At 46.7% G+C, this 21,884-nt stretch overlaps 1 protein-coding gene across 2 annotated transcripts; it reads right to left on the bottom strand.

The window, feature by feature from the left end:
• Positions 1 to 1,699: 1,699 nt before the first annotated feature.
• Positions 1,700 to 20,537, bottom strand: LOC119849665 (cystatin-B-like). 2 transcript variants are annotated; one of them, XM_038386722.2, is made up of 5 exons: positions 20,222 to 20,341; positions 9,052 to 9,160; positions 8,043 to 8,202; positions 3,879 to 3,980; positions 1,700 to 2,665 (listed from the first exon to the last, which is right to left on the bottom strand). In XM_038386722.2, the coding sequence occupies exons 2-5, from the start codon at positions 9,072 to 9,074 to the stop codon at positions 2,537 to 2,539; spliced, it is 414 nt and encodes a 137-aa protein (XP_038242650.1). In that variant the 5' UTR covers positions 9,075 to 9,160; positions 20,222 to 20,341; the 3' UTR covers positions 1,700 to 2,536. The 2 variants fall into 2 exon arrangements, with proteins under 2 accessions (XP_038242650.1, XP_038242651.1); XM_038386723.2 differs by lacking the exons at positions 8,043 to 8,202; positions 9,052 to 9,160 and having other exon boundaries at positions 20,222 to 20,537.
• Between the last annotated feature and the right edge of the window lie 1,347 nt (positions 20,538 to 21,884).

The raw sequence follows: 21,884 nt of genomic DNA, 5'->3' as shown, positions 1-21,884 counted from the left end.
CATTTATTATCCTAGGTCTACTATTCTCCTTCACTTCCCCAGATTCTGGAACCCAGATACTTGAAACTTTGCATTTTCAGTCCTGTCTGCCAATCTAGTTTCAGGGAGAATTCTTCAGTGTTCACATTACTGAAATTGCACACCCTGCACTGTTTTTCCTCTGCTTATTTTGAGCTTATGTTTCTCCAACACATCTCTCCATTTATCAAGAATTTCATTTTCAAACAACATGCAGCAAGGTGCCTCCTTCTGTATGTTTCTTGTGAGGGGATCTAGGTTGCAGGATAAACAAGGGTTCTACACGGATCCCTTATGCAGTCCAACCTTTAATGATAGTTCATGTGTTTCAGCACCAGAAGTTTTGACTGTTGGTGTTGCACTGACATATATGGCTCTAATAAGCTGCACCAAGTTCTGCACAATCTTCCCCCTCATGCACCACCAGAGGACTTCCCCTGGAACTCAGTCAGAGGCTTTTTCCAGATCCATGAACTTCATGTGAATACTTTTCCTCTACTAGAACCGATTCCAAGCCCAGTTGGGAAAGAGGGTTGGCATCAGGTTGTAAAAATGTGCATAAATGACACTGAGTCCTGAACTGAATCAAGAAAATGAGGGGTATTCTAGAAATGATGCACAATGCCTCTGCCCGAGTGTGATGGAAAGTTGGCCAGGGCTATGGTACAGCTAAAGAAGCTACCCCAGAAAACAGTAAGATCAGACCAGCAAGTTGGAATGGCAGCACACAAACTGGCTGTAGTTTGGACCCAGCAGAAACACTGAAGAGGAGGAAGGTACAGATAGCATACATCCAGGAAACAAAACAGAAAGGGGAAGAAGAAAAAAAAAAAAAAAGAGAAACTGGCAAATACAAAATACAGCGGGGGCTCCAACTTGAGCCATGGAGTAGGCATAGCCCTTGAGAGTAAAATAAAGGAAAGAGAGCTGACAGTAAATAGCTCCTCACCCCAACATGCTCTGGATCTTGGCAGCACTATTTCTGCTCAATGGATCTTGAAATGAAGTTTGTTTTCCAACAATGCTCCTCTATATACCAGGATTTTCTAGCCCATTAAATCCACAGTATTAAAACCTCAACCTTTCCCTGCTCCTGATGAGTTTCACAGTCTCCTGCTTTTTCTCATAGTCAGTTGAATTTTTTGACTATCCAGATATTTTAGAACACATTTCACTCCATTTCCATTGAATCCATTTCACTCTGTGCCACATCAACTCATAACAGCTAAAGCACACCAACTTATAGCCCTTTTCCATACTGAAAATCTTTCAAACTCTTGGGAGAAAGTTTCAATGTGAGTTAGATTCCTAACTGCCATTTGTTCTTTGAAAAGTCTCCTCTTGTATGTCCTTCAAAACTTATTTTTACCATAGTTGCTATTTGTTGGGGTCAAAGCTTTCAAAAGTATGGATTTAGGAGCCGAACTTTAGGTACTGTCATGTTGCACCTCTGTTGCCTTTCTGGTCCCTCTGAATGCACCCCTCCCTCAGGTGTTAGGCTTCTTTTCCTTACCTGTGTCTCAGGGGAATCTTATGATTATTCCAATTGATGTCTACACTTCAAGCAAGAGGTCCAATTCCCAACATGAGGAGAACTACTGGGGCGAGCTCCGATTGAGCTAGCTTGCTACAAATATAGCATAACCTTTGTTCAACCAGTTAATAAATAATGATACTTGGCTCTTATATAGCACTTTTAATCTGCACTTTAATGGCAGCTGGACTGTCAGGGAGATTGTTTTATTTGTAAGGGCCATCTTCCTCTCAACCCCAAGAAAGAGCAATCCAAATCAACACATACATCTTCAACAACAGCTAAGAGAACAGAGCGAAACTCCTGCTAAATACACCCCTGTACCTTCTATAGAAATATCTGCTTAGAGGTGCTTATGGGGGTTTAATGCCTTACAAGGTCTTTTGGTGAAGATCTGGTGAAGAAGCACTGTCATATCTGTCGTGTCCTCTATTGGGAACTATATCATATCCTTGCAGGGGGATGGATTTGATCGCCTAGGAAGTGCTTCTATTTCAAATGAGTATGATCCTATTTCTTTTCACTTTTTCAAATTTGCTCCAGTGTCATAAACCTCCATTTTTAGTTCCCTAACAATAACATGGGTTTGTTCTTTACAATTTATTGAGTAACACTGACATTCTGTAACAGGGCTAGAAAAAATTCTAATTCTTATACTGCTCTATGTCACAGTTGTACTGGTTACACTCCCTTTTCTCTTTAGCTCACAACAGATTCTATGGGCATGATTCTCTAGTCACTTACATGGAATTTATGCTGGTGTAAATCCATTGATTTCAATGGAACTATGCCTGTTTTACACTAGTGTAAGTGAGAGGAGAATCAGGTCCCTTCTTTGGGATACTGAGGAGGGAGGGAACTCTAGAAAAGGAATTGATTTTTCAGATAAGATTTTTTAAATGCACTTTCATTCTATTCATTGGTATAGGAAACATCACTTTGTAGCCTATAAAAAAAAATTTGAGGGGCTCTTTGGAAGAGCCTCTAAAAATGAGTCAGCTCATCATGCTTAGTCTTGCTGCTCTGATAACTGCAGAGGCTCAGAGATTTGTTCTCATGAGGAAGGCTTTTGAACACTCTCAAGTGCAAGAACTCCTCATTGCCAACATGGACCTGAAAGGTAAGAAGAAAGGGACAGTAAGTTCCATGGAATAAAAGCCTTCCAGGGACAGGACATTTTGGCGAGTGTGTGTTTTGGGTTGGGGGAAGGAAAGAGGGGGCCAAGGAAGAGCTGTCTTCTTGTTGGGGCACAGATTAGGAGTCATGAGCTCACTCCCTGGCTCTTTCACACATTCATTGTGTGGCCTTGGGGCAAGTCACTCAGGCACAGAAAGGTTGTTTCCCCACTGTAAAACAAGGATAAATCAGACTGTTTACCTGGCAGCTGTGGTGTTAATTTATTAATGCAGTGAGGTGCTCTAATCTAATCTGGGACAACACACACTAAAACACCATCATCATAATCACATGGGTGTTGCATGGGGTCACTACAGGGAAAGTGGCTCATTTGGGTCCATATTAAACAAACATACAGTGGGTTTTTCCATGTCCCTCTCCAGGAAGGCCACCAGCAAGTCACCACCTGGGAACACTTTGTTCCCAGTTCCTTTTTTCCCTGATCCAGGGTCCCCCTTTCCAGGCCTCTTTGCCTGAGAGCGACCAGTCCTCCCACAGCCTTTCGCTCAGGTCTTCACCCTGAGGGCTCCCTCTTTTCCAGCATTCCATTCCTCCAGGCCAACCTGCCCATCACACCTACCCCTTCCCACTCAGGGGAATCCACCCTCCTGCAAAAACCCTCAACTTCTGGGCTCAACTTCCCCTGACTGGTCCAGATCTTCCTGTTTTCCTAGGGGACATTGCCTGAGGCTTCAGCTTGTCAGGGGTCCCTAGCTTTGTCTCCTCTCACCAACAGCTTTCCTCCAAGCTCCTCACCAGCAGTTCATAGTTACTGTTTTCTTTCTAAACTCAGCTCTCTGCCAAGCAACTCCCGCCAGCTCTTCCTTGCTGCTTCCTGTTTCTCTCTGCATGTGCGTGCGCGTGTCTCTCTCTCTCTCTCCCCTCCCCATGGTCTCAAACAGTTCTCTCCTGCCAATCTTGCCCCCCCACCAAGGGCCCAAGTACCCTCTTTTAAGCCCAAATCGGAGGTGAGCTGATGAGCAATAGGTGCCCTGGACCCCATTCCCTCTTAAAGGGGCCAGTCCCTCTGTGACACCCATTCTAAGGGCCAAATCACAGGAACCTCTTTCTAAATTAACTAATTGAACAAGAATGAAGATACTACACATATAAAATTCAAATTGAGAGCCCATTCCCCTCTGCCCTGTACCTTGATGAAATAGTTTATTCCAGCAACCAGCTGAGTTTTAAACTCCACAGCAGTGAAGACCTCAAATTTCTTCCCTTCTTTTTCTTCCACCTGAAGCTTCACCTTAAGAAGAAGAAGAGGGTTTTACTAGTTATTCAAGGCAGATTTAAAGTCTGGAACCCATGAGCTTCACTATTAGCGTTTCTAAGATGCGATACAGGTCACACTGCCATGGTGTCTCTGGACATGTTGCTCTTCATGTTTCTCAAAAACATAATGGCTAAAATGTGAAATGTTCCATAAAACAAGATGTAACAGATATGGCAATTTCTTGCAATATCCCTGAAAAACCTTACTGAATGAAGTTCAAGTATCTTTGGGATCCAGTGTATTAAATACAAAGGTTATGTATTATTGTGGGCTGGTACTGTGTGTTCTCTCTCTAGGGGGGAGATGTGATATGAACCCTGGGAAGTGTTATGACCTTCAACTGGACCGTGTTTAATAACGTGCCAGACAAGAATGAACTCTTGGGACAAACAGTATCAAGTGGTTTGCTTGGGCCTCCAGGAAAGCAAATTCCCCACCTCCAGTTATGCCCAAAACCCAGCCTTTTGAAGCTACACCCTGAGGAGAGGGCCATTTTCTGCTGATCACCTGTATTCAGAGTCTAAAGATCAAAGGTCCAAGCTGTATTAAGGGGAGACTGAACTATTCTGAGCTAAAGGCTGTTATGAACTCGTAACCACACCCACCCACACCCCCCATGTGCAGTTTAAAGGACAGACTCCTACCAGGAAGAGCTGGTGGTAACCTGTAACTGCTGGCAATTGCAGTTGTTCATAGCCTGTGGAGAGAAAGCCAGATGCTGGCCTGTTCAGGCAGTCTGGTTTGCTGGAAATATCACAGTATGGGCAGGGAACTCTGCAGCCTGGAAAAACCCAGGTCAGGAGAGAACAAAACAGGTGTCTCCACCAAGAGAAGTGACAGCTAAGGATCAGGGAGCCTAGAGTGGGTGCGCTTGAGGGAGCACCAAGGGGAAATACAAGTGAAGTTGCCCTGAGCTGTGACACAGGGTCACCAATTGGCCCTAATTCTAGACAGGCAGTGAACCTGGGGAAGCAGCATGGTTCAGCAGACATGGTAGGAGGCTGGAAGTCAGGAGATTTGGCTTCTAAATCCAGCTAGCCAGCTACTTTGCTATGTGATCTTTGGAAAGTTATTTCCTCTGTCTGTCTCAGCTTCCCCTTCTATACTGTGGGAAAAATCATACTGACCCCCCTATGCAAAGTGCTTTGAAATTTGCAGCTGAAAAACACTAGGTGTCAAACACACACAAAACCATTCCTCTTGACAAGAGTCCTCTTCGGATCCATCTTCCTTTTCGAAATTAAAAACTTATCACCACCTGGATGCACAGAAGGACTCAGACTTTAACAGAGGCATGGTGCCTGTTGCACATCTGTGATTTTCATGGCATCTCACTGCGATCCACAAAGCCTGAGTTAGGCACCTAGGTTCCCTGTACAACGAATGGGGAGAGAGGGGCATCTTAGACTGCAAGCCACAAAAAGGCAGCAAGCTAGGCAGGGAGCTGCCTAAGCTAACAAAGGCTAGCCGATGTTGACAAAAGGGGTATGCCAACCTCCACTACTCCAACAGAGATAAGTGCCTACATCCAGGTTGCAGGGAGGTGCCGCTCTGTTTAGTGATTCATGAACAAAACCCTCTGCCTGGTGTCAGGTGGCTTAGGTGCCTAAATAGTTTCTTGTGGGAATGAGTTAGGTGCCTGCCTTGCCCACACAAAACAGGGGAGGGGGAGGACACAGGAGGAGGAAGAGCCGAGCTTTTCAGCCCACGGTTCAGAGCACTCATCTGGGATATGGGAGAACTAGATTCTTCCCTCCTCCACTTAGGATTTGAACAGGGGTCTCTTCTCCCCCTTTTCTCCCCTCAAGCCAAGAGAAGAACTGAACCTGGGTCTCCCACATCTTAGGTGAATGTGATAACCACTGAATTATGGGGTATTCTGATGTGGGACTCCCTCAACCTGTCCTGCTGAAGCTGTTCTGCTATGGATCAATAAAGAAAGTCAAGTGTGGGGGGACTGGACTCAGGGCCTCCTACTTCACAAGTGGGTGCCCTAGCCACCAGGCTATAGAGTCTCTCTCACTCTCTCTCCACACACACACACACACACACACACACACACACGACTGTTCCATGGTATACAAGTACTTACACAGCACTGCCACCTCTTCCTTCAGCCAGATTTTGAATGAGACTGTTTGGTAGGTGGCCTCTGGGTACACTCACCAGAATGTGGGCCCTGCACGTGATTTACGCAGCTGACTGCCTGTCTGGCTCTGGTTCATGGATCACTCTGAGGCTTAGGATGGAGATAGGCAGCAATGTGCATACTCAGAGGCAGAAACTTAAGCACCTTGGGAATTTTTACCCTGAAGACTTTGGCATTGGGTGAATTTAGGCACCTACAGGATTTGGTGGAAATTTTGTGGATTGCCATGGAGCCAAAACCAAGACTTGGAATCTAAATCTGGGCCTAAAGTTATATTAAACCTAGCTACATTACTATTAGGCAAGAGGGTTAGGGGATTTCCTCCAATGCTCCCCACTCCCATTCTCCATCCATTGTATTGTAGTTTAATAAATTACTGAAATAATTTAAACTAGAGTAATTATATTGCATTATTTTGACAAATAAAATATGCAGAATATTGCAGAATTTTAAAATAGCGTATGCAGAATTTTTAATATTTTGGTGCAGGATTTTTTTTTTTGGCACAGAATTCCCCCAGGAGTAAGTTTTTAAACAATAAAATAATTTGGTGCTGAAGTAATGTCTAAAAATATATATATTTTAAAACTATCCTGTAGAATAAGGATCCCATTTCCTACAGGAATACAAGTGAAGGCCAGTTAAGTGAGGCTTTAGGAAGTCTGTTTAATGGATATTTCACAGTATGACACTTATGATTGGTAATAATAAATAGTGTTAAAGTAAAAGTTTTGCATTTCAAAAATTCTTTGATCATTGATTGAGGTTTACAACCCTTTGTGAGCTAGTAAGTCTTATTCCCATATTACAGAAAGGAAATCTGAAGCATAGAGAAAGTGACTTGTCTAATATCATAGATAGAGGCAATGACAGAACCTGAGAGAATTCACAGATTACTGTTGGTCTTTCTGTGCTCAGATCACTGAAGCACACTAACTATAGCATAGGCTTTAGGTCAGGGGTCAGCAAACTTTTTGCCCTGAGGGCCACATCTGGGAATAGATATTGTATGGCAGGCCATGAATGCTCCCAAAATAGGGGTGCAGGAGGTGTTGATGGCTCTGATTGGCGGTGCAGGCTCTGGGGTGGGGCTGGGGATGAGGAGTTTGGAGGTAGGAGGGTGCTCCGGGCTGGGACCAAGGGGCTCAGAGGGTGGGAGAGGGATCAGAGCTGGGACAGGGGGTTGGGGTGAGGGAAGGGGTTCAGGCTCTGGCTTGGGGTGTAGGCTTTGGGGTGGGACTGGGGGATGAGGGGTTTGGGGTACAGGAGGGTGCTCTGGGCTGGGATCAAGGGGTTCAAAGGGCAGCGGGGGGGATCAGCGATGGGGCAGAGGGTTGGGGCACAGGGAGAGGCTCAGGGGTACAGGCTCTGGGTGGCACTTACCTCAAGTGGCTCCTGAAAGCAGAAGCATGGCCCTTCTCCAGCTTCTATGTGAGGCATGGCCTCTGCTCTGCATGCTATCCCATCTGCAGGGACTGCCCCTGCAGCTCCCATTGGCTGTGGTTCCTGGCTAATGGGAGCTGCAGGGGCAGCACTTGGGGTGGCGAAAGCATGCAGAGTGGAAGCCCCTGGCAGCCTGTACACATAGGAGCCGGGGGGGGGGCATGCCACTGCTTCTGGGAGCCGTGTGGTGCAGCCCCCGACCCCGATACCCAGCTGAAGCGCCGGAAGGGCCAGCATGGAGCAGCCTCCGATCTTGCTCCTCGGCTGGAGTGGGGCAAGTCTCAGACCCCACTTCTTAGTGGGAACTCGAGGGCCAGATTAAAATGGCTGGTGGGCCAGATCCGGCCCGCGGGCTGTAGTTTGCCCACCCCTGCTTTTGAAATGATCCCTCTCTTCAACCTAACTTTACTTATAAAAGGACAAGGCAAGTTAATGATACTGACCAGTAATGCAGCCTTGTAGTCATGCCTCAACTCCAGCTCAGTATAGCTGGTCTCACCTCTTTTGGGTGCATGGCTATGCATCTCTCCACCTCTCTGCTGTGCAGGAACACAAGCAAGGAGCATATACACAATCCAGCTCAGAAAAGGAAATTCCTGTACCCTGTAAATATCCATTAAACAGGAAGAAAAAAAATGCCATTGTATTGCTGAGTCAGCACACCTGCTCCCTCTCTTAGCGCAGAAGGTTCCAGCGGGCTGCTCCTCAGGCTACTTCATGAAACTGTGAAGTGGAAATGTACCTAAAAGAGTCCTGCATCCAGGACTCCCCCCACCCCCTGCAGGAGAAGACGACAGGACCATGAACTTGCTCATTTCTGTTGAGCTGAGCTCTAGGCCACTCATACTAGCACCTTCCCTCTCATAGGGCATGAGAAGGAGCTCTGGCCACTCTGTATGCTGTCTGTCAAAGGGGAAGAGCTCCCATGCCCACCTATACCCCCCATACAATGAGATGAAACTCTTATGAAACTCCAAAACTGAAGCAGTGAAGCTCTAACTCTCCCCATGCAAAGTGCAAATAACCCCCAGCAATCTGTATTTTACAATGGGAGAATACGACCCACAGAGGGTGCAGTCAATCTTAGCCCAATTCCTTTTCCTACAGCGCTACAGGTAAGGATATTACTAAGAGCCAGACAGTGGACTGAGTGTGCCTGTCACTGCATTAGCAGCCAAGCTGCTGCTGAGGTGAACATTCTGTGTAAACACAACTGAAGTGCTGATGAGCTAATGTTGCAGCATTAAACCGAAAGAAAAATCCAGTAATACCATGACCTTCCCCTCAGTGATTCTAGACCCTGCTCTGAGTGTTAGAGGCTAGGCAGACATCTTGGATCAGGATTTGTTTTTCCACTCTAAAGCAGAACACTTGGCTCCACAGATGCAGATGAGCCACACAGTCATATGTAGCCCAGAGGCTGACGTTATTACCACAGAAACACTGACTCACAAGAGCATGTGACTGACTGGCATCACCAGTCCCAGGAGGGAGGGGAGCTCACAGGGAGAAGTGGTTCTGTGGTCCAGAAGGAGGGAGGAGGTAGACCAGCTGAGAGTCTCTGGGTAAAAATAAAAGGGTTAAAAAAAAAAAATAGGGTTGATGCAATGGTGTGTGTGTGGTGGGGGAATGCTACTAAATCAGGAAGAGGAGGTGGATAAGGCATTTCTAAGACATAACAAAAATATCCAAAACACAGGATCTGGTAGTAATGGGGGACTTTAACTACAGATATCTATTGGTAAAGTAATAGAGCAAAACACAAAAATCTCCAGTAAGTTCTTTGTATGTATCTGGGACAAGTTTTTGTTCCAGAAAGTGCAGGAAGTAACCAGGGGCACAGCCATTTCAGACTTGATTCTGACCAGAGGGAAGGAATTGGTCGTGAATCTGAAGCTGAAAGGCAATTTGGGTGACAGTGATCATGAAAAGATGGATTTCATGATTCTAAAGAAAGGAAGGAGTGAGAGCAGCAAAATAAGGATAATGGACTTCAAAAAAGTAGACTAAAACTCAGAGAACTGATAGTTAAGGTCCGAGGGGAAGAAATCAGTTCAAAAGAGCTGGCAGTTATAGAATCAAAGAAGATTAGGATTGGAAGAGACCTCACAGGTCATCTAGTTCAATCCCCTGCTCAAAGCAGGACCAGTCATCAACTAAATCAACCCAGACAGGGCTTTCTCAAGCCGGACCTTAAAAACCTCTAAGGACAGAGATTCCACCACCGCCCTGGGTAGCCCATTCCAGTGCTTCACCAGTGAAATAGTGTTTCCTAATATCCAACCTAGACCTCCCACACTGCAACTTGAGACCATTGCTCCTTGTTCTGTCATCTGCCACCACTGAGAACAGCCTCCCCCCACCCAGGTAGTTGAAGGCTACTGTCAAATCCCACCCCCCTCACTCTTCTCTTCTGCAGACTAAACAAGCCCAGTTCCCTCAGCCTCTCCTCATAAGTCATGTGCCCCAGCCCCCTGATCATTTTCATTGCCCTCCGCTGGACTCTCTCCAATTTGTCCACATCCTTTCTGTAGTGGGGGCCCCAAAACTGGACACAATACTCCAGATGTGGCCTCACCAGTGCCAAATAGAGTGAAATCATCACTTCCTTCAATCTGCTGGCAATGCTCCTACTAATGCAGCCCAATAAGGCATTAGCCTTCTTGGCAACAAGGGCACACTGCTGACTCATATCCAGCTTCTCATCCACTGTAATCCCCTGGTCCTTTTCTGCAGAACTGTCACTTAACCAGTCAGTCCCCAGAGTGTAGCAGTGCATGGGATTCCTCAAAGGCACAACTACAAGCTATTCAGACACAAAGGAAAGATCGGAAGAATAGTAAGAGGCCTATATGGCTCTATCAGGAACTCTTTAATGACCTGAGAATCAAAAAGGAATCCTACAAAAAGTGGAAACGTGGTCAAATTGATAAGAAGGAGTACAAAAGAACAGCACAAGTGTGTAGGGACCAAAATCAGAAAGGCTAAAGCACACCGAGCAAGGGACATAAAAGGCAATAAGAAGAGGTTACTTAAATACATTAGAGTAAGAGAAAGATGAAGGAAAGTGTAGGTCCTCTACTTAGTGGGGAAGGAGAGCTAATAACTGATGGCATCAAGAAAGCTGAGGTGCTTAATGCCTATTTTGCTTCAGTCTTCACTAAAAAAAGCTAACTATGACAAGATACTCAACACAATTATTGACAACCAGGGGAAGCAATAGCAAGCCAAAAATAGGGAAAGAACAGGTTGAAGAATATTTAGATATGTTAGATGTATTCAAGAAAGCAGAGCAGATGAAATTCATCCTAGGGTACTTAAGTAACTAGCTGAAGCAATCTTGTTAGCAATTATCTTTGAGAACTCCTGGAGGATTGGTCAGATCCCAGAAGATTGGAGAACGGCAAACAAAGTACCTATCTTTAAAAGGGGATGGGGGAGGGACCGACAAGGAGGACCCGGGGAATTATAGACCAATTAGCCTAACTTCAATATTTGGAAAGACACTGAAGCAAATTATTAAACAATCAATTTGTAAGCATCTGGAGGATAATAGGGTTATAAAAAATATAGTCAGCAGAACAAATCTTGCCAAACCAACTTAATTTCCTTCTTTGATTGAATTGCTGAGCAAGGGGATCGGGGGGAGGGGCGAAGCGGAAAACATGATATACCTTGATTTTATTAAGGCTTTTGACACAGTTCTGCATGACATTGTCATAAGCAAACTAGGGAAAATGTGGTCTAGATGAAATTACTATAAGGTGGGTGAACAACTGGTACTCAAACAGTAGTTATCAATGGTTTGCTGTCAGATTGGGAGGGCACATCCAGTGGGATCTTGCAGGGGTCATTCCTGTGTCTGGTACTATTCAATATTTTCATTAAGGACTTCGATAATGGAGTAGAGAATATGCTTATAAAATCTGCAGATGACACCAATCTGGGAGGCACTGCAAGCATTTTGGAGGACAGGTTTAAAATTCAAAATGACCTTGACAAATTAGGGAATTGGTCTGAATTCAGCAAGATTAAATTCAATAAAGACAAGTGCAAAGAATTTCACTTAAGAAGGAAAAAATCAAATGCACAACTACAAAATGGAAATAATTATCTAGGTGGTTGAACTGCTGAAAAGGTTCTGGAATTTATAGAGGACCACAAACTTAATAGGTCATCAATATGATGCAGCTGCAAAAAAGGCTAATATTCTGGGGTGTATTAACAGGCGCATTGTATGGAAGACACAGGAGGGAAATGTCCCGCTCTACTCAGCACTGGTGTGGTCCCAGCTGGAGTCCTGTGTCCGATTCTGGGCACCACAATTTAGGAAAGATGTGGATAAATTGGAAAGAGTCAAGAGGAGAGCAATAAAAATGATGAAAGGTTTAGAAAAAGCTGACATATGAGGAAAGGTTAAAAATAACTGGGTATGTTTAGTCTTGAGAAAAGAAGACTGAGAGACCTGATAACAGCCTTCCAATATGTTGATGGCCGTTTTAAAGAGGCCTGTGATCAATTGTTCTCCATGTCCACTGAAGGTAGGACAAGTAGTAATGGGCTTAATCTGCAGCAAGGAAGATTATCTAACTATAAGGGTAAAGTCTGGAATAGGCTTCCAAGGGAGGATGTGGAATCCCATCATTGGAAGCTTTAAAAACAAGATGGACAAACACCTGTCAGGGATGGTCTAGGTTTACTTGGTCCTGCCACAGCACAGGGGGGTGGACTTCTACCTGCTGCACATGCTCTTGTAGCTTGAAAAGTTTGAGGCTGGCCAGTCAGAATCACATATGGGAGAGTACATTAGGATGAACCAGCAGCAACATGCACCTGCCACACTAGCCTGGGGCACACTGAAATGACTCCTCATGCTATCCAGAGCATGCCTATTTGCATTGTGTTAATACCTCAGTGCTGTGAGGTTCCCAGTTCTCTGACACTCCTTGTGAAGTTAGGAAGGAGGTAGGGGATGTCTGGATGGAGAAATATCGCATAAGGCTCTGTGAGAACATCAGGTGTTGAGCTGGTGGATACAAGAGAGAAGGTGAGGGCAGACCACCATATGTGAAGAGGAATCTCTACCCAGTGGGATATGGTATGGTTTTGTAACTGTGTAGGCAGACTGTCTCTGGAGTTTCTGTATGCTGTGTAAGGAATCAAATCCACAGAGAGGTTTTTAAAAAAAAAAAAAAAAAAAAAAAAAAATTATAACAGGCTTTTGGGAAACACATGAATTGATTTAAAAATTAGCACTATCCAAAAATCAATGTAGCACGTATTAAACAGATTTAAAACCAGCTAAATTACATCAAAAAAGTAATCATTTAGCAAGGAATTATCATCCATTCTGGGGTGTTTCTGGTGGGGTCCCATAGGGATCTGTTATTGGCTTAATGCTATAAAATTTGTTTATCCATGCATTATGTCTAGGAGAAAATATAAAATCGCGGCTGGCAAATTTTGCAGATGACACAAAAAATTGTGGAGGTGTAAATAATAAGAACAGGACAGTTTTACGAAGTGATCCAGATCATTCTGTAGACTAGATTAATTTAACAACATGCACTTTAATACAGCTAAATGCAAGGTCATACTTCTAGGAACAAAGAACGCAGGTCACATTTACAGAATGTGGGAATATATCCTAGAAAGCAGTAGGGATGTAAAATGTTAACTGGTTAACCGAAAAGCATCAGTCTTACCGGTAATGTATTCAGTTCATATTTAAATGCCTAATGTGTACATTAAGAACACCACAGCAATACTATTTCACAAGGCAGCAGTTTTCCAACTTTTTTTCTGGGGACCCAGTTGAAGAAAATTGTTGATGTCCGCAACTCAACAGAGCTGGGGATGAGGGGTTTGGGAGGGGCTTAAGGCCGAGGTAGAGGGTTGGGGTGAGGGCTGTGGCCATGAATGAGGGGTTCAGGGTGTGGCAGAGGGCTCTGGACTGGGGCAGGGGGTTGGGAAGGAGTCAGGGCTCTGGGCTGGGGGTGCAGGAAGAGGTTCCAGGTTTGGGGAGGCTCAGGGTGGGGCAGGGGGTTGGGGTGTGGGATTGGGGCGTGGATTTACCTCCCGTGGCTCCTGGTCAGCAGTGCAGCCGGGGTGCAGAGGCAGACTTCCCTCCTGTTCTGGTACCGCGGACTGCGCTGCGCCCAGGAAGCGGCCAGCGGCAGGTCTGGCTCCTAGGTGGAGGAGCACAAGCGGCTCCGGGCAGCTCTTGCTCGCAGGCACCCTCCCCCTCCCCAGCGGAGCCAGTGCTCGGACAGTGCATTGAGCCCTGTGGCCCCCCTGTTAGAAGCCAGATCCACTGCTGGCTGCTTCCAGGGCACAGTGCGGTGTCAGAACAGGTAGGCACTAGCCTGCCTTAGCTGGGCAGCACCACCGATGGGACTTTTAACGTCCCAGTCAGCAGTGCTGACCAGAGTGACCCAGTGCCTGACATGCCTGACCCAAAGTTTGAAAAACGCTCTCATAGGGTATGTGATAGGTATGTAACAGGTTCTGCATTGTTTCGACCATTGCTATGGAACTGACATCACACTTTAGTAGCGTTAAACCTTCAAACATTATCATATAGGTTATCGTGATTTTTGGTAACTACCAGAATAGAAGCTTAGTGAAGATGGAGCGATTGAAAAGGAGTAATGCCTGGAATCATTTCACAAAAACAGAAGACACAGTTACACGTAAACTGTGTAATACACAGCTGAGATATTCAAACAGCACCAGAGTAATGCTGAACTATTTGAAGCTGAAACATCTCTCTGTTTCATGTGAAAAAGAAGGCAAAAAATCAAACGACGCTGACCGTGTTAGTTTCTGGCAGTTCAAGAAAATGCAAAGCACAAGACTGACACCAGAGCATGTAAACAAAAAGCAGCAGTAGAGTTGAAATTCTAAATCGGACTTCTTTTGTTTTTGGATGGCTCAGGGATATTACGTAAAAAAAAAACAAACAAAAAAAAGTGGGTTTCACACACAAGACTTTTTGTTGTTAGCAAAGGCACTTGACAAAGATAATGTGTATGTGTGGTAGATTCATGGTGAACTTGTTAACAGTTAAACGGTCAACTGATAGCATTTTAAAATGCTATTTACATCCCTAGAAAGCAGTGACACCAAAGAGGACTTAGGATCGTTCTAAACAAGCAACTGAACATAAGCTCCCAATGTGATGTACCGAAGAGAGCAACATGATCCTTGGATGTACGAGCAGGATGGCAAGTAGAAATGGAGAGACAATATTACCATCCTGTCCAGCATTTAGTGAGACCATTACTGAAATACTCTGTTTTTGAAGTGTAGACACCAGAACTGGACAATATTGACGTATTGGAAAGGGCTCAGAAAAGAGCTACAAGAATGATGCAAGTTCTGGAAAACCTGCTTTACATTGAGAGATTAAAACTCTGCCTGCTTAGTTTATCCAAGAGAAAAAGAGATCTTGATCACAGTCCATAAGTAACTACATGGGAAGATTTCTGATAGTAGCGGGTTCTTTACTCTAGCAGACACAAACATAATAAGATCCAATGGCTGCAAGTCAAAGCTATACAAATTCAGAATAGGAATAAGGCCTACAGAGGAGCATGGGCATATAGACTCTCCCGCCAGGGCCATATGCCACTGATCTTGAGCAACATGTGCAACTGCAGGGCTTTTTGCTGCCACTTCAGACACAGCAGAGAGGCAGCTATTCCCCGCTAGCCCGTGTATCATCCCAACACAGATAATCATACCCTAAGATTTTATTACAGGGATGAGTTGTCCCTTTAGGACTCTGAGAAGGAAATATCTTGGTGAGAGAGTAATTCCCCAATAACCCCACACCACACCTCTCTCTAAACGTGCTGCCAGACTGAAATCACTGCCTTCACTGCAACTGGGTTCTGCTTCCCAAAATACTTACAGAAGGTAACAATTACTTTAACTTGAAACCCTCTCCAATCCGCCACCCCCCACTTTCACTCCCCAGTCTGCCTCCAGTCACCTGCTTCTGCCACATCCTGCCCTTCCCCCACCACCCCAGAGCAGCTATCCGGAGTCTCTTTGGTCCCTCCTGCTACCTGGAGCCTCCTTCCTGCCCCTCTGCTATCCCCCAAAGCAGGATTTCCCCCCGAAGGACCATCACACTGCAAGGTGCATCATAGTCAAATAGCTTCACCTCCTGGTTCTGAGCCCAAAAGCACTCACATTCCCTTGCACGCTCACACCCTGTTTTGCTGTCCAGATCCCAGGTCATCCCCATTCCTCCCCCCCACCTCATCTCTGCTACTTGGCTCAATTGGCAGGTAGGAGGAATGTTTGGTGGGGGGAGGGAGTGGTGATGCCAGGCGGCTCAGGCCACCCCTGTGCATCCCATTTTCAGTTAAGGGAAACATGGTCACCCTACACATACTCTGCACTGCTGACAAGTTGCCAGCATTTTGCAGTTATCACCAGGAGGATGACAGTCAAACACGAAACATTCCTTTATAGAAAAATCCTATAGAATGTAACAGAAGATTTAAAAAACAAAAACAAAACAAAAAAAACAACTTTCTAGAGAGTGTTGCAATCAACCTGCAGTATCATATAGCGAGGATATAATTATCTATTGAATCCTACAGGATGGTTTAAGAATTCTCTTCTAAACTCTGTAGGCACAATGGCCACACAGAGGAGTAAGGGGATAACCACCTTACTCACCTTCTTGCTAACTACATCACAGGTAGAAGCAAGAGGGGGAGAGAGGGAGGGAAGGGAAAAGCAGCCTCTGCAGAACTGCTAGTCCCCCTCTTGTGCAGATGGGTTGGGAGGAGGGAAGCCAGGGCTCTGTCCCCCAACACACCAGCCAGCATAGTTGACGTGGCATGCCATGGGAAGTACAGCAGAACCCCATTTATCCAACCCTCCATTATCTGGCTCTCCGTATTAACCAAACAACTTGCGCGCACACAGGAAATTGACCTCACATCTGTAACCATAGTGTATTTTCAGCCGTGTAAAATAAATGAACAAAATATTGTTTGCAAAAACGAACAGTTTGTATATTCTGTTAAGTAGGTAAGAAGTTGTTCTCATAAACAAACTAGGGGAAACTGTTGCCAAAGAATTTGTGGATGATACCAAGCTCGAAGGGGTTGGAAGTGCTTTGGAGGATAGGATTAAAATTCAAATGGATCTGGAGAAACGGTCTGAATTAAATAGGATGAAATTCAATAAGGACAAATGCAAAGTACTCCACTTAAGAAAGAGCAATCAGTTGCACACATATAAAATTGGAAATGACTGTCTAGGAAGGAGTACAGCAGAAAGGAATCTGCGGGGTCATAGTGGATCACAAGCTAAATGAGTCCACAGCATAACACTGTTGCAAAAAAAGCAAACATCATTCTGGGATGTATTAGCAGGAGTGTTGTCAGCAAAACACAAGTAGTAGTAGTTCTGCTCTACACCTTGCTGATTCGGCCTCAACTGGAGTATTGTGTCCAGTGCTGGGCACCACATTTCAGGAAATATGTGGACAAATTGGAGAGAGTCCAGAGAAAAGCAACAAAAATGATCAATGGTCTAGAAAACATGACCTATGAGGGATGACTGAAAAAGAATTGGGTTTGTTTAGTCTGGAGAAGAGACAACTGAAGTGGGACATAACAGTTTTCAAGTACGTAAAAGATTGTTACAAGGAGGAGGGAGGTAAATTGTTGTTGTTAACCTCTGAGAATAGGACAAGAAGCAATGGGCTTAAAATGCAGCTAGGGCAGTTTAGGTTGGACATTAGGAAAAACTTTCTAACTTTCAGGGTGGTTAAGCACTGGAATAAATTGCCTAGGGAGATTCTGAAATCTCTGTCATTGGAGATTTTTAAGAGCAGGTTAGACAAACATCTGTCAGGGACGGTCTAGTCCTGCCATGAGTGCAGGGGACTGGACTAGATGACCTCTCGAGTTCCCTTCCAGTCCTACAATTCTGTAAGGCGTGTATGTATGTTTTAATGCTTTTCCGGGCAGGGTCAGCTAGTTTAAAAGCAACTTCATATTTTAAAATAATGGATAAAAAGCTCTTTGCCCATTCTCCCGATTATCTGAATTTTGGATTATCTCATCTGGCCCCGGTCCCAAATAGATCCGATAAACAGGGTTCTACTGTAATTTGTTCCAGATACAGGGCTGGCCAGAAATAGTCTCCCCCTTGCTCCAGGGGAAAGGTTAAATTCCAATCTGGTTTCTGGTCTGCCCTTGGGGCTTCACATAGGTCCAGGGACCCCAGAACTAGAGGTGTCGGGGGGGCCATAGCCCTCCCACTTTTTGAAAGTGAATAGGCCTGGGCCATCCAATTTTTGCCAGGGCAGACCCTGCCCCCTTCTTCCCCCTCCCCCCCCCCTCGAGGCCCCACTCACCAGGCAGGCTAACCTGGAGCCTGGCTGGGGAGCCGGGGCAGTTGTGTGTGGATCTTCCACCTGCCCACAGTGTGGAGGGGTTGAGAGCAGTCCCAGGCCTGTGTCCCCAGCCCTAGGATCCGCACTAGGCCGTGGAGGTCGAGGGTCTGTGACTCCGCACGGGCTCCCCACACCTGCCTGCGCAGCTCTCGGGAAGGGGGCGGGGGCTTGGAGCCGATGCCCATCCATGGTAAGAGCTGTGCAGGCAGCTGTGGGGAACCTGGGTTCCTGCACTGGGTGGGCGGGCTGCTTTTTGGCTCACCCTGGGCAGGTTCCCTGGCCCCGCTCTGGCTTCCGGCTTGGCTGGGGGCAGGGCCCCTGGTGCCCCCACTTTTGGGAAAGCTCCAACGCCCTTACACAAGTCTCAGAGCAAAGCGAGAATTGAGCCCTATAAACATTTTAGAGTCATTTTTATAGACCCCCTTTTGATTTCATCCTTATTAAATTATGTAAGACTTCTCATTTTTGAAGAATTTTTTGGGCAAATATCAAAGCCTCTCCTTTCCGGCGAGGAAGGATTTTGTTGTGTGTTTCAACAGGTCATAAAACAATCTCCCTCATTCAGCGTCTCCCTAAACGACAGTCCCTGCTCTTGATTTACAGACCCCCAGACTCCCGTGCAGAGGCGAACCTCCTGAGAAATCATCACTGGCATCACCACACTTTTTTTTTTTTTTTTTTTTTTTTTTTTTTTTAAACTCTCCGCGGCAGACAAGCACCTCATGCCCTGAGCAGCAGCTCTGCTTGTCGCTCAGTTCCCATTCTCAACACGCTCTGTTTAGGAGAGAAAAGTTGCTTTTATTTTTGTAGTACATTGTCATTTCCCCCCTCTCTACAGGGTGACCAGATGTCCCGTTTTTAGGCCCTCTTGCAGACGTGCCAACTTTTTTTTTTTTTTTTTTTAAATGGGCAAACTGTCCCATATTTTCCGTCCGTCCCCCCATCAGTACCGGCGGGTCCTGCTGCTGGCTGGATCCCTACTCGCCAGCGGCCTGCCCACCAGCGGTGGGGGGCAGGGCGGGGTCCAGTGGCCGAGGGTGGGGCTGGGTGTGCGAGGCTGGCGGCAGGACACAGACGCAGCGCGCGGGGCTGGCCGCTCCTGCCGGTCTGTCAGCGCCGCCCCTGCTCCGTGCTGGCTCTGGATCAGCGGGGCCCCGCCCCCCGTCCCCTTCCCGGCCGGCCCCGGCGGCGCGCTGTGAGCCACATGGCATCCTGTATCTGTCACTCTCTTAGAAAGTGGAGGCAGCAAGGAGGAGAACACATGAGAAACTGGAAGACCCCATGACAGTCCATAGAAGGTGAATCATTCAAAGGGGCCACCCTGCTGGTGCCTGACAGGATAGCTCTGGGCAGGAAGCCATACTGCAGCATACACCACTGATCCTTTGGAAAAGAGCAGGAAGAAGCCCTGGCTATTGCATGCCACAAGCAGTCCTTCCTGCCCTTTTGGGATGTGGGGATAATTGATACCAGCCAGTTCAGGAGCACAGCTGCCTGGCCAGTGCTTGTATGGGCCCCAGTTTAGTAAAGCGCTTAAGCATATACATAAATTGCCCTCTGCAGGACTTAAGCCTGTGATTAAATGATTTGCTGAATCTGGATCTAGAATTCCAATCTGCATGCAGTGCATTGGGAAGATTATTATTATTATTATAATAAATGATCTTTTATTTTCAGGAAAAACTCTGCAAAACTCCAGATTTTTCATACAATTCCACCAGCGTCTGAGTCAAAATGTAATTCAACTCCAATCTACACCCCCAATATTGTAATGATTTTGTTTAAAATATTTCACATAGCCCAGCAGGATTAGCTGTAGGATCCCTCATGTTGACAAATATTTTCACTCTTTAGGCTCTGAGATCTTAGGAATTGTTCTAGAAGCCATAACACCGGGGGGGAGGGGAGGATGTTAATTTGAGTGTAGATCCCTTGTTGAATAGATCCAGTAGGCATCCCTTTACCGCCCCCCCCCCCCGTCTTTTAACAGGGGCTCAGCCAACTCCAGCTTAGCTTGAGCAGTTGCAGTGCATCGTCCTGACGCATTGCCGCTGAGCTCACGTTCCCAGCACAGGGACGCGAACTCTGGCCACCCTACCGCTCCAACGGGCGCGCTGGGGCCAAAGGCCTCCTTCCCTCCCGCAACGTCCCCCCTCCCTGGGTTAGCGGCTGCGTAGCCCGGCCGGGCGCCCCCACCTCATCGACCATCTGCTGCGTCTCCGCGGTAGCCGGCTGGGCTCCCGCCAACCCGCCACACAGCATCGCGGCAGCGGCTGAGCGCGGAGCTCCGAGTCCGCCCGCAGCGAAAGCGAAGCGAGTGCCAGGATTCCGTCACGTGAGCTCAGCCCTGGGCTCCTATTGGGCGGGCTGGAGGAGAAGGTGGGTGCGACGGCGGCGCCAACTCACGCGCCCTGAGCAGGCTCCTGGCCGGGGCGTGTGACTGACAGGGGCGCCCCCCGCAGCCCCGCCCCGCCGCGCCCCGCCCGCCAGCGCGACTCTGGGGCGGAGGCTGGATCCCCCTGTGCTCACTGGCTCTTGGTTCGGTCTCTGCCGCGGGGGGGGCACTCGGGACGCCAGCGCTTCCTCCGCGCTCAAGTTGCGTTGTGGGGGCCAGGGCGCGGCCCCGTGGAGCGGGGAAGATGAAGCGCCGGGCAAGCGGGGAGCGCGGGGACACGCCGCGAATTCCTTTGAGGCGCGTTGAAAAGAGCCTGTAGCGTTCACCCCTGGCTGCTGCCTCGCACTGAACGAGTCTGGGCAGGGCGAGGCCCGTCTGGTGCCCTGGACGTGGCTCCAGGCAGCGACAGGCATGGGCAGAAATACTATCCCACGATCGCAGCACTGAAGTGGGTCAGCGTGGCAGGTAAACAGCTGATCCTTTGGCATCGGCCCGACGTTTAACTCACTCATTGTATGTAAAGCGTATGCAGGTGGGGTGCACACTTTAAAACCCTCTCTCCACCCATCTTGTGCTGCAGGAGACAAGGAGACCAGCTACTTGCGCGGCGGTCTCTGTATTGTTGCCAACTTCTGGAAGGTTTCAGAGTAGCAGCCGTGTTAGTCTATATCTGCAAAAAGAAAAAGGAGGACTTGTGGCCCCTTAGAGACTAACACATTTATTAGAGGTTTCAGAGTAGCAGCCGTGTTAGTCTGTATTCGCAAAAAGAAAAGGAGTACTTGTGGCACCTTACGAAAGCTTATGCTCTAATAAATTTGTTAGTCTCTAAGGTGCCACAAGTCCTCCTTTTCTTTTTACATTTATTAGAGCATAAGCTTTCGTGAGCTACAGCTCACTTCATCGGATGCATTGGCATTTGAAGTGAGCTGTAGCTCACGAAAGCTTATGCTCTAATAAATGTGTTAGTCTCTAAGGGGCCACAAGTCCTCCTTAACTTCTGGAAGAGTTTTGCAAGGGACACTTGGCCAAGTATGCTGGGGTTCTGGGGTCACCAAAAGTTGTGTACATTCTGAAGAGGTTTAAGATTCATAAACATTAACTACTTAATGGCCACACGTCTGCTGTGGTGTTGCGTCCATTTTGCAGCTAGGGAAATTGAGGCTTAAATAGATTATGGTTGACATTTTCAAACTTGGGTGTATAAAATTATGAATCTATCCATCCAAGTTGACCTGATTTTCAGATGTGATGAGCATTTTCAGACCTCATTACTTTCAGTGGAAGCTGCGGTGCTCAGCATATCAGGATTTAAATGCCCAAGTTTAGGGACCCAGGTTTGAAGATTCTGGGTAGTGGATGCTGACCCCTATCTGCACCTATCCTTGCATCAAAGCCAGTTAACAACTCTGTCCACATATCTATTCAGGAGACACCATCATAGGACCTAATCGCATCAGCCACACT

Source organism: Dermochelys coriacea, chromosome 1 (assembly GCF_009764565.3).
Source record: "Dermochelys coriacea isolate rDerCor1 chromosome 1, rDerCor1.pri.v4, whole genome shotgun sequence".
NCBI lineage: Eukaryota > Metazoa > Chordata > Testudines > Dermochelyidae > Dermochelys > Dermochelys coriacea.
The sequence above is the reverse complement of the archived record's forward strand: the minus strand, read 5'-3'. Positions and strand labels throughout refer to the sequence as shown.